The sequence below is a fragment of the Pelophylax lessonae genome (genome assembly GCF_965119305.1).
Source record: "Pelophylax lessonae genome assembly, chromosome: 3".
Classification (NCBI taxonomy): domain Eukaryota; kingdom Metazoa; phylum Chordata; class Amphibia; order Anura; family Ranidae; genus Pelophylax; species Pelophylax lessonae.
The window spans coordinates 470,371,416-470,383,781 of record NC_138770.1 but is presented as its reverse complement, the minus strand read 5'-3'; the positions used below and the strand labels follow the sequence as shown (position 1 = coordinate 470,383,781).

Genomic DNA, 12,366 nt, shown 5'->3' with positions numbered 1-12,366 from the left:
TGCGAGGTCCCTTAGCTTTAGCAGCCTGTGGCAAAAAAGTGCTCTTGCCCCCAGTGGCATCCTTGATGATTTCATCTAGGTTGGCCCCAAATAGACGATTCCCCTGAAAAGGGAGATTTGTCAAGGTCTTTTTGGAACCTAGGTCAGCTGACCAGCATTTTAACCACAGCACACGTCTGAGGATCACCGCTGACATAGATGCATGCATCAGATGTCTCCTGGGGAATATCTTTTCCCCTAAGGTCTTGGCGTACCATTTTCGCCCATTCCGTAAGTGTCTGGGAAACTAGACCAATAACAATTACTGGTCTAAATGCTGACCCTATCAGAGAGAAGATGGTGCGGGACTCTGCTTCCATCTTTCGATCCACCGGATCCTTAAAGGACGAAGTGTCCTCCAATGGGATAACCGTGGCTTTATTCAGCCTGGAAATAGGTGGATCCACCACTGGTGGTACCGTCCATTTCTTAATGATGGATTCCTCAAACGGATAGCGTCTAACAATACGCTTGGAAATAGTAAAAGGTACGTTTAGAATGCTCCCATTCTCCTGTAATCTGATTACCGAAACATTTGGGTACAGGAAAAACCTTCACCGTTTTGATGGGCTTATTAGTACCAAAAGGAATCTCTGTTTCAGTTGCCTCTGCCGGTAAAGCCTCAAGTTTTAAGGTTTCCTGCACTGCCACAACTAGTGCGTCCACCAATGCTTCTTCCTGAATTATAGCAGGAGAAGAAGCGTCCTCCTCACTGTCTGAGGGGGCTTTACCTGGGATAACAGCCTTTGCAGAGGAACCTGCAACTGCAGTGACCATCTCTGAATCAGAGTCAGAGGTGTCAGATAGTATAGGGGTAGGCGGGGGTCGCTTCCTTGACCCCCGTCCCTGACAGGCCGCCTCCACCCGAGCCACCATAGACTCCAAAATTGCTGTAAATGACTCTACACTGTGCACCGGCGGGTCCCGTGGCCCCCTCGAGGGAAACAGGTGGGGGAATATGTGTGGCAGGGTCCATGATAATTCCAGTCACTTCCTGGATAATATAATTCAAAAATAAAAAACTTTTTTTTTTTTTTTCAGACCCCCAGCGCCACAAAAAGCCCCTTAGTGTTACCTGCTAGGGATCCCTATCGATCGAGAGAGAGAGAGAGATAGACCCCCAGGCTCACCACTTGATGCTCAGAGTTTAACTGCAACAGGTTACAGCGCTGTCTTGACAAACAGGAAGTCTTTTGGCTGGCTGCCCAGGAAGAAAGGAGGCGGCTCCGCCCCTCTGCACGCCTTCCGGTGCCTCCCCTAGCTCCACGAGGTGTTAGGATCACCTCAAACATGGCCGCCCCCATGCTGGAGACACGAGGCTACGCCAAAATGGCGGCTCGTGCGATCCAGCAAAAAAAATGGCGGCGGCCTGTACTGAATAGCGGTGTGCTGCAGGGCACACAACACTCTCTCTGCATGGGGATTTGGCGTGGTTGGCGGTACCGGCCCTGGCGGACCGCATGGCCATTCGGGAGGCCTGCTAATAGCTGGAGATCTGATTAGGAAGGCAGTCTACATGTCCGTGGCTTCTGACTGGTAGGTAGCTTATTCTTATCACCGTAAGATTCCCAGAATGCCACAGATTATAATCTTTTTAACATGTATACAATTAGATTGTTAGCTCCCAAACCAAGCCTCCTGGCTTTTTGCACATAAAATCACACTCAAAGTAGGAGGATCTGTGTCATTTATAGGATAGAGAGGGACTCTATCTTACCATACAGAGAGGGGCCCGCGTTCACCACAAGACCCGTCAGGGGAAAAGGGGGAACATACTACTCACCATACCGGAACCAGGCGGGCACCAACTCCTGACAGTACCCCTCTCCACCGGGGCGGGAGGGCTGTTGACCGATATGGACGCCGTGACTCATGGTCTTTGGCGTTTCAGCGAGACGTTTAACTCGCGGGGTCAGTCCTTTAATGGGACTTTGTCGCGGCCGACCCAGCGCGGAGCTATGGCCTGCACGCGCTCGTAGGCTGAACTGGGGTGACCACCGGATCTCAACATCCAGCCCGTCGCCCAGTTCAGCTTTCTTGCTTGAAGATCTCACAGGAACACTGGAGAAAAAAAGCTGTCTAAAAAATCCTTTAAGAAAAAAATCTTGCCAGGACCTAAGATCCCAGCAAGGTATCTAGGTCCTTACTCCTAACTAGACAGAAAATAACTGATTTGCTGAGGCAGAGAGAGAGGATATACCCTCTGGGACTGCCCCTAGGGTGTGGCCAGAGCTTTTTAATTTCCTGTCTAGTCCTGCTCCTGTGGAGGCAACATAACCCGAAGGTGGTGTATCACCGAGGACTACGTCTGTCAATGAGCGCTAGAGAAAAAAAAGTATTATAGACCGTACAAAAAAATTGTTTTTGTTACAAGTGCACTTCTACAGCTACCATCACCTTGTCTAGTCAAAGTCTTGAACTAAATCACAGTCTCTGAGAGTGATTTAAATCGTTTGACCACTCCCCCGTGAAAAATTCCTTCAGTAAACAAGAGGTGTGCACGTTTTCCTACATGAACTGATTGTTTCAAATCACCTCACATGGGATTTAGTTTAGGGCAAAAGGCCTAGAAGAAGTAATTTCTGCTAAAAGGGGCAATATCAGCTTTTGAGGCCAATGGTGTACTTACTTTTTTACAGTACATCTATTGCTATTTTTGTTGAATAAATCATTGAAAATGCAATTTTCAATGTGTTTCATTCCAGTGCATCATCTTTATTTGAAGCCACTGTTTGAAAGAAGAACTAAGATTTGCCTATTTAAATTGAAAAAAAAAAATCAGCAATTTTCTTGAGGTTTACCTATTTATTTACATAAATTCATGTGGACAACATGACACTGTCTACCTTTTATTATGGTCCACAAATAGAATCCTGCTGATAAATTCTACACGTTAAAAGGGCTGCCTTAATGTACTTTATGTTGGTCACAAATTAACAGAAAATAAATGCTTCCCTCAAATTATTTTTCAATTCCTTTACATAAACACATTTTGAAGCCTTAGATATAAACAGCTCTAAGCAAGTAAAAATACCTGATGGAAAATGTCAGGATTTCCTGGGTTAAATAGGGATGGCAGCTTTTCCTCTAATCCACGTGCAATTTCTGGCCAGACAGAATTGACTAAGAAGTCATATCCTGGTACCATATCAGCCTTTCCACTACAAAACAACAGAATATTTACTATGACAAAAGTTTGTAAATTTCACACATGCTGGTACATATTGTAAGAATGCCTGTAAAGAGCTAGCACAAAAACTTCTGAAACCAAAACCAAGTATTTTTCATTAACTACAGTATCCCTGTTTGAGAGATTCATTATCTAAAAGCTCTATGACAGACTCAGCACCAAAACGGGCCGGGGCTTAAAGCGCATCATCTGTCAGCTTAATTTAGCAAAAAACATTCCAGGTGCATAAAAAAAAAAAAAAAAAAGAAGATTTAAAAAGTATTTTAGTTAATTTTCTTTAGACAGCAGTGGCCTGCATTCCCCTGCCACTATGCTGTAGACAAAGACCTTTGCTATCTGTATGAAATCAGTGGTTTTTCTGCAGAGGTTGCCCCTTGGTAAGGGAGACCCATCTGCCCCTTGGTAAATGAGACATATAGCTCTTTAATCAGCAAAGCAAGTTCCTTCTGCCTATTTAAAACCACTAGCTCTGGACTCCACATGGAGGCATTTCAGACTTCTACAAAAAGTCCACTATATTCAAACAGAGAGCAGAAAGAGTCCGTCTCTAAAGCATGCTGGCAGGGGAAAAAACTGGATTTTTGACTTTCCATAAAATCCTTTTCTCTGAAGTTCATTGACAGACGCAGCTCCATATTCTTAACCATTGGGTTATGCTGCCCCCTACAGGAGTAGGACACTATGCAAGAAAAGTCTTTACCACACCTATTGGGCAGTCCCTGGGGGTATACACCCACTCACTCGTGATCAGTGGCATCGGCACACCCCCCTGAGGGCCCGCATCGCCTGCTACAGCCCCTGCACCATACCTGACTAAAGTAGGGACTCCCTATGAAATAGTGGGGAGGATGGTCTGAGGGGGGAGCCTTGGATGGTTGAAGGGGGATGTTCCCTAGGGACCCCACATACAAGGGGGGACATGGGGGATAACCCGAGGGTCTGACCATCCCAGGGAGGGGCCCATGTCCACCCCGAGACCACAAGAGATATGGTGGGACACTACTCACCATACCAATGCTTTTCAGGTGGGCGTCACTCCGGACAGACCACCTCTCCACCCGGGGTGGGGGTGCTGACGGCCAAGGGGTACACTGCAACTCAACACAAACCAGGTCATGTGCGTTCCGGCGAGGTGTTTCACTCGCGGGCCAACCCCTGTCCAGTGGGGCTATGTCGCGGCGAGGTCTAGTGCAGAGCTGCGACCTGCACACGCTCACTGGCCAGACTGGAAGGCCATAAGGATCTAGAATATCCAGTCTGACACCCAGTCCGGCTGTTGATTGTAGTTCTCTCAGGAACAGAACTAGCTAAAAAAAAAAAAAAGTTAGACACAAGGTTCCCTGTTTACATAACATGCTAGGACCGAAATCCCAGCAGGGAACTAGGTCCTACTCCTGAACTAGGCAGAAAAAAACGGAATACCTATAGCAGAGTAAGTGGGTGTATAACCCCAGGGACTGCCCCGTAGGGGCGTTGTAAAGACTTTTCCTGCCTAGTGTACTACTCCTGTAGGGGGCAGCATAACCCAATGGTTAAGAAGAATATGGAGCGGTGTCCATCAATGAACAATAGAGAAATTACTGTTTTGGAAACCTGTAAATAGTGAGGTCATGGTCTACTACAGGGTAAATCTGTCTTATCTGGCCATGTTATTGGTCTCTAAACAGGGTTCAAACATCACTCATCATAGTGGGAATATCCCCGGAGATTTTAGGATGTAGGTTTTAAAAGGATGAACTACATTCCTGGACCTGCATAGCACCCTGTGGCAAACTACACACCTTACACTAAGTGCCCAGATAAGCACCCAAGCAGGATCCAGTGCTTAAAGCAAAATTACAGGTTGTCCCCACAGCTTGAGGTGCAGGTACTGCGCCTAAGATTTTACTCAGGATGCACCGATCCAGATGCACTGCTTCTATTGTAGAATTTAAAAGACAAGGGTTGTCTATGAATATCCAAGGCTGTGTACTTGTACAGTACAATTAAGATTTGTAAATACTTGAGTTTGTGTGGTCTGGGCAAAGGTTCACCTTAAATATGTTATCCAAGTTAAATGATGGTTTTGCAGTGCAGTGATTTGAATCACTGCACTGAAAAAACTATGGCTTTTTTTTTTTAGTGCACACCACAGCACTTTTTCACCACACATGGTGTGAACAAGCCCTAAATCTTTTTTTAATAGCTGGCTGTAACATTTCAAAAAAACGACATCACTGTTACACACAGACTACAAATAAATTCCATTAATTTAATGTGGAACTTCACTTTCTCTATCAACATTAGCTATTTTTAATCCTTATGCTGCTAGCAAATAGATAGGAAAGTACCAGTATATCCATATTTACTTGCTTTTAGAAAAACGTGTTTATCGAATTTCAAAATATAAACAAAATAGAAAAAGATACGTAGTTACAACCACATCGCCTTTACATGTACACCTGAAAAGGAGACACCATACAGAGTTGCTTAGTGAGTAACGTCAAAGCAGCAAAAAAAGAAATGCACAGTACAAACTCAAGTTGGTGGGAGGGTACGAACAAAACGGAAGAGCTCCAGAACGGCAAATTAAAATATTGGCTAAGCTGGTCAAATTGGCCTAACCGAAAAGGAGTAGTATGAAAAGAGGAAGAAGAGAGAGGGGGGAGAAAGGAGAAAAACAGTAGAGGAAGGAGAGGAGGTAGTGGGTCTTGCACTTTGTGGAGGTTCAGGTTGGGGGCAGCTGGTACTGGACAGAGAATAGCGTCAGGCAAACCACAGATTTAGCAGGCTAAAACAGCTGTAGCTAGGGGGGGCTACTACAAAGGCATGAAATTGAGAAAAATCTTTGAACATTTTTTACTTTTTTTTTTAACACATTATTACAGCTAAGCACACCTTCCTGCGAGGATTCCTGAGATAAGGGCAGATGGATTTCAGGAACGAAAATTAAAAATTAAACAGCGTTTTTGGTTTGTGGTAGTGTAGTGTAGTTCCACTTTAAGATGCATTCAATTACACCAATGTGTGTTTCCAGAAATTCACTTAAAATTACCTTGAAATGGCTCCACCTGTGACCTCCCGCAGTAGGCGACAATGATGAGGAACAAACTCCAGAAGCTTATTATACATAACCTGGAATCCGTTGGGATGGGACTGTACATACTGTTCTACTATAACCTGACAATAAAAACAAAGGCTTTATTTTTTTGAAAATTGTATACAGTATTTAGGATTCTTTTTAAAACTAGAGTTAAAAAAAAAAAAAAGAAAAAAAAAAAAAAGATAGATTTTTTTCTTCTAAAGCTACAGCCAAATTGTGTCCCACGTCTACCAAGCAGCTGGATCCTGTAGAAACCTGTGTAGCGGTGACAGGCCCTCTTCTTGTGGATAACCGTCTGGTACTGAGAGAGTTGCAGAAGACCAGCTACGAGTCTACTTTGAGCTGCAGTAAAAAAAAGCTCCTTTCATGAACTTGCCATCTCTTTGCTCTACTGAGAAAAACCCATGCATTAATTACGCTGGAGCTAACACGATCTGTGAATGAGGGAGACTCTGGTGAGCGAGAAGATTCTGTCCCCCATTCAGATATAGGATTTCATGCAGTGCAATCAATGCACAGGCTTTTCTCAATGGAGGAAGGAGGGAGAAGGGAGGAGGATGTGGATTCCTGGCAGTTCTTTTTTGCTGCAACTCACAGAAGACTCAGAGCTATTAAATTCCTAAGCCACAGAATTTCAGCAGCAGAGGACCTGCAATCACTGCACAGATGCCTTCTAGAGGATCACAGATGTGGGACATACTTAATTACAGGTAAGTTATATGATGGCGGCCATAGACGAAACATTGAGTTTTGACTAAACTTTAAGCATAAAAATCTCCATATTGTGAGAATTTCAGCAAAAATATTCACCCTCTGACAATTCAGATCTCTATGCTCTAGTCTAGATGCATTTTTCCAGGCATATTTAATGCCGCAGTAAATTTCCTGACTTTTTTTTTTTTTTTGTGTATGCTCCAAGGCTGTTATTGTCATCTTTGCTTTACTGCTTAGGGAGTCACTAACTTGCAAATCACAAGTGCACATCTTGACACCTGGCAGCATATGTTTGTTTCAGGTCACAGATTCATCAAATAGGTAAAGAAAGATAAAAAAAAGTCAGCTCTGCAGCATGCACCTTCAAATTAAAAATTAGCAATAGCTGCTCTCATATTTCTGATCTGACAGGTTCCTTTTAGAAGGTGCATGGAAACGAATGTACTAATGTCTTTTGATGACACAGTTCTGTTCAATTTTATTTTCATACAAATGTATTTTTTTTTTAATTCTGGCTGATGATTTAAAATGTGATACACAACAGATCATCCTTGGAATTCATAAAAACTGGCAGAGACATATTTTGCAAAAGTGTCTTGCATGCATTCCAAAAGTGGGGTAGCATGCACCAAATTCACGTACCGATCTAGAACTTATACTTGAATTTGACAGATGCTGCTCCCTTTTTTAGAACATATGCGAGATACGTTCGCAAAATATGCCTCTACTCAAAAATAAAAAGTTGATCTTTATTAGCTCCACTTTGTTTTTTGTAAGATATGAACGGTCTGTATTTTATTTTGAATTTGGTGCAGGTGTTGTGCCACAATGCAGAAGTGGAGCACATTAAAAAGTACCGATACCAGAATATGGTGCACAAGTCGCTGTCAGAACCAAAACGGTCGCAGATGTTTTTTGTATTAGGAACAACAATTAACAATAACAATTGATGGCAGAAAAATGTCACATTAGTTTAAAACTTTATTTTTGAAATGAGAAGGAACAAGAGAAATCCACATCTCACATTGAGTAACAAGACTTAATAGATGGTCACAACAAATGAAGGATTTACATCTACAAGAATATTCCCTAAAACTTAGGTAATGTGTATTACTTAAATATGTACAAAAAATGTATAGTATACAAGAAAATGGGAAGAAAGATCTAACTCAGTGTTGGACAGGCTGAGGCACCCTATCACAAAATAAAAATGTAGTTAAGACCAAAATCATCTGTGTATAAAGACTAATCTGTGTTGGACAATTTATTTTGAAGTGTCTGCTAAGACTGATGCATTCTTGGAAAAGTCTTTCTTTAACCACTTTAATACCGCGCGCGGTAATACTACTGCGGCAGAGCGGCACGATACCGCTCAGCCACGTAGTATTAACGTGATGCGCGATCACGGCTCCAGAGCGCGCTCCCGCGCGCCGCGGGTCCCGATCCCGATGTCATTCGGTAGGGAACCGATCAATCATCAGATACTGACCAATGATTTTTGGTCAGTGTCTGTAGATCGGTCCCCACCAATGGCAATCTGTCCCCTGTCTGTGTAATGTAAACACAGACAGGGGAAGTGATGTCACTGTCCTTCCTGGAGTCCTTTCGGTTCCAGGAGAGAGACAGAGACACAGTAAAAACGTGAGTTCCACCAACACTACACTGACACACCTCACATAGGCACATTTAACCCCTTCATCACCTCTGATCACCCCCTGATCACCCCCAAACCCCTCACAGTGAACACTATATACAGTGGTATACAGATATTTTACTGATCACTGTATAAGTGTCACTTGTGAGCGTAGTTTGCGCCTGCGTTAGGCCCAAATAGGGTTAGGGTACCCGCCACCTATCCCCTAATAAAGTTTTTACCCCTTGATCAGCCCCAGTTAACCCCTTCACTACCTATTACTCTGTGCACTAAATACAGTATATAGGTAAATACTGATCACTGTATTTAGTGTCACTAGTGACCCTAATTTGCGCTTGCGCTAAGCCCATATAGGGTTAGGGCACCCGCCACCTATTCCCTAATAAACTTTTAACCGCTTGATCTTCCCCAGTTAACCCCTTCACTCCATATAAAACAGTGCACTAATATATACAGTATATCAGATAACTACTGATCACTGTATTTAGTGTCACTGGTGACCCTAATTTGCGCTTGCGCTAGGCCCGAATAGGTTTAGGCCACCCGCCATCTATCCTCTATAAAGGTTTAACCCCTTGATCTCCCCCAGTTTAACCCCTTCACTTCCCTGTCACAGTGTTCACTATATACAGTGATTACCGATCACTGTATTAGCGTCACGGGTGACACAACTTAGGCTAGCTAGTTAGCGTCAGGGTCCCACTACACCACCGTTACTTAGCGTCAGTTAGAGTCAAGTACACTAACACACACACACCACCGTTACTAGTATAGTGTTTGAACAGATCAATATCTGATCTGATCAGAACTATACTAGCGTCCTCATAATTTAGTGTTCCCCAAACGCAGTGTTTGCACAATCAGCACTGATTCCTGCTAGCACCAGCGTTTAGCCCCCCTGCCCAGCCCACCTTACCCAGGCAAGTGTAGTAATCAATAGATTACTGACACTTCCAAAAAACACATCACACAAAACCGCTGCGTTAGCAGAGTCAGGCCTGATCTCTGTTAGCACTAGCAGTTTTTCTTTGTAGCGACCAAATAGTCCTCGACAACCAGGTGCTTTTATTACCTAGTAGTCGCATCACTGTACGAGTAAATTTAGCTACCAAAATGACAAAACGTTCGTTCAGTGATGATGCTATATACAGTATAATGACCATGTCAAGTGAGAGCGATGGGGAAGCCTCACCGGCAGAATCAGGGTCAATATACGAACCAGATGACGGCAGCGGCTCCCTGACAGATAGCTCCGACAGAGGGGTCCCTGCTAGGGTCAGGCGTACCCAACCCCATTCCGGAGTTGTTGACTTGCAAGAACTGGAGGTTTCTGGTATGCAGCAGAGTGCCAGTACTAGTGCCGCTCACACTTCTCGTGAACTGGCAAGCACGAGCGGCCTAGTACACCCTGGACCTTCAACCAGCACTGCAGTATCACCTGGTGACGTGGCGAGTCACCTGAGTGCAGTTGAAGCTGGTGCGGTGGCTAGCACGAGTAGTGGCCCGCAGCCACCGCGTATCCGAAGACAGGCCCGTAGAGCCCATAGTGTCCTCCCTGAAGCGCTGGCATATCCTAATTGGCAGCCCACAGATTCCACAGCGCCAGTACTTCCCCCATTCACCGCCCAACCCGGAATCCAAGTGGAAACAGCTGGTTTTAATCCCATAAACTTTTTTGAGCTGTTTTTCACTGAAGATCTTTTCAGATCTATTGTGGACCAATCAAATTTGTACGCTCAACAATTCATCGCCGCCAACCCAAATTCACCCCTTGCCAGACCATTCGCCTGGAATCCTATTACGATTCAGGAGTTTAAAACCTATCTGGGCCTTTCCTTCAACACGGGCATTACAAGAAAGAATGAATTGCGGTTATATTGGTCCACTGACCCAATTCATCAAATGTACGTGTTCTCTGCTGTTATGTCCAGGGCTCGATACCAACAAATATTTCGGTTCATGCATTTCAACGACAATGAACTCGGTCGTCCTCGGGGAGACCCTGAATATGATCGGCTCCACAAAATTCGGCCCCTCATAGACCACTTCAATCAGCGGTTCGCAGCCTTGTTTACCCCCCAACAAGATGTCTGCGTTGACGAGTCCCTGATTAAGTTTACTGGTCGCCTTGCTATCAAACAGTACCTCCCCAGCAAGCGTGCCAGATACGGGGTCAAGTTGTATAAGCTTTGTGACAGGGCCACAGGCTATACAGTTAATTTCCGTGTCTATGAGGGAAAAGATAGCACTGTGGAGCCCCCCGACTGCCCAGGCTACATAGGGAGCAGCGGCAAGATAGTTTGGGACTTGGTGTCACCCTTATTCGGAAAGGGGTACCACTTGTACGTGGACAATTTCTATTCAAGCGTGCCACTTTTTAGACACCTCTATCAATTGCAAATTGGCGCTTGTGGCACCGTGCGATCTAATCGCCGGGGCTTCCCCCAACGGCTAGTGAATGCCCCACTGAGCTCGGGGGAGAGAGCCTGCTTGAGGTGCGAGGAATTGCTTGCAGTGAAGTGGAGGGACAAACGAAACGTTTACGTTCTGTCCTCCATTCACCCAGACACGGCAGTCCAAATTACTACGGTCACCGGTGTTGTTGTTGAGAAACCCCTCTGTGTCCACGACTATAACCGTAAAATGGGAGGGGTGGACTTCAACGACCAGATGATGGGACCGTACTTAATTGCCCGTAAGGCCAGACGCTGGTACAAAAAAGTGTCTGTATACCTATTTCAATTGGCTGTTTACAACACTTTTGTCTTATACAAAGCGTCTGCTGGAACATTATCCTTCTTTCAATTCCAAGAAGAGATAATCAGAGCCCTTCTGTATTCAGCTGGTGCTCCTGCCCAACTTCCCCAACCAGATGCAGTGAGCCGGCTGCATGAGAGGCATTTTCCGCAATACCTCCCGAGTACCGCTACCAAACGATACCCCCAAAAAAGATGCCGTGTCTGCAGCAAGCGCGGATTTAGGCGTGACACCCGGAATTATTGTCCCGACTGTCCTGACCGACCTGGTCTTTGCCACGGTGACTGTTTCCGTCGCTACCACACACTAGTGGATTATTAGCATAGGGTACAGCACGGCACAGTTTAGGGCACATTTACACAGGGTCTCAAAAGATGTTCGATGGCTATCGTCATTTTGAGAGACCCGAACCTGGAACTCGACGTTTGAAGAAAAAAAAAAAAATACATAAAAGCCAAAAATAGTTGTCGTCTCAGTCATTTTTTATGTTCTTCTACACTTCCTATGTACTTTTAATGTACTTTGTTTGTTTTTCATTCTTTTGTGACCTGTTTCTCTTGCAGGTACTCGTCGGCTACCACGCATTGATTTCATATATTCTGACACAAACAGTGTTTGCGCTCAGCATACATGGATACCTTTGCTGATAGCAGCTGTGGTGATTTTCTGATTTCAGCACTGCAGTTAAAATCCTATTTTGGTATACGTGGATAGTGCCGTGTATACCCATCATTAAATTCAGTGGGTGGTTGTTTGGGCGGTTAATGATGAGAATCCAAAAACTTTTGTTGTGTCAGTCATTTTATATGTCCTACTCTTCCTAATGTACTTTTTTTTTAATGTACTTTGTTTGTTTTTTCATTCTTTTGTGACCTGTTTCTCTTGCAGGTACTCGTCGGCTACCATGCATTGATTTTATATATTCTGACA

The 12,366-nt window shown here is 44.4% G+C and overlaps 1 protein-coding gene across 1 annotated transcript in view; it reads right to left on the bottom strand.

Moving 5' to 3' along the window:
• COG2 (component of oligomeric golgi complex 2) overlaps window positions 1-12,366 on the bottom strand; it is a 216,650-nt gene that overhangs the window by 167,018 nt on the left and 37,266 nt on the right. Inside the window, exons 8-9 of the mRNA XM_082251217.1 lie at window positions 6,264-6,388; window positions 3,074-3,200 (exon numbers count right to left, since the gene is read on the bottom strand). Coding sequence (XP_082107343.1) covers window positions 3,074-3,200; window positions 6,264-6,388 — 252 coding nt within the window. The remainder of the gene's footprint in view (window positions 1-3,073; window positions 3,201-6,263; window positions 6,389-12,366) is intronic.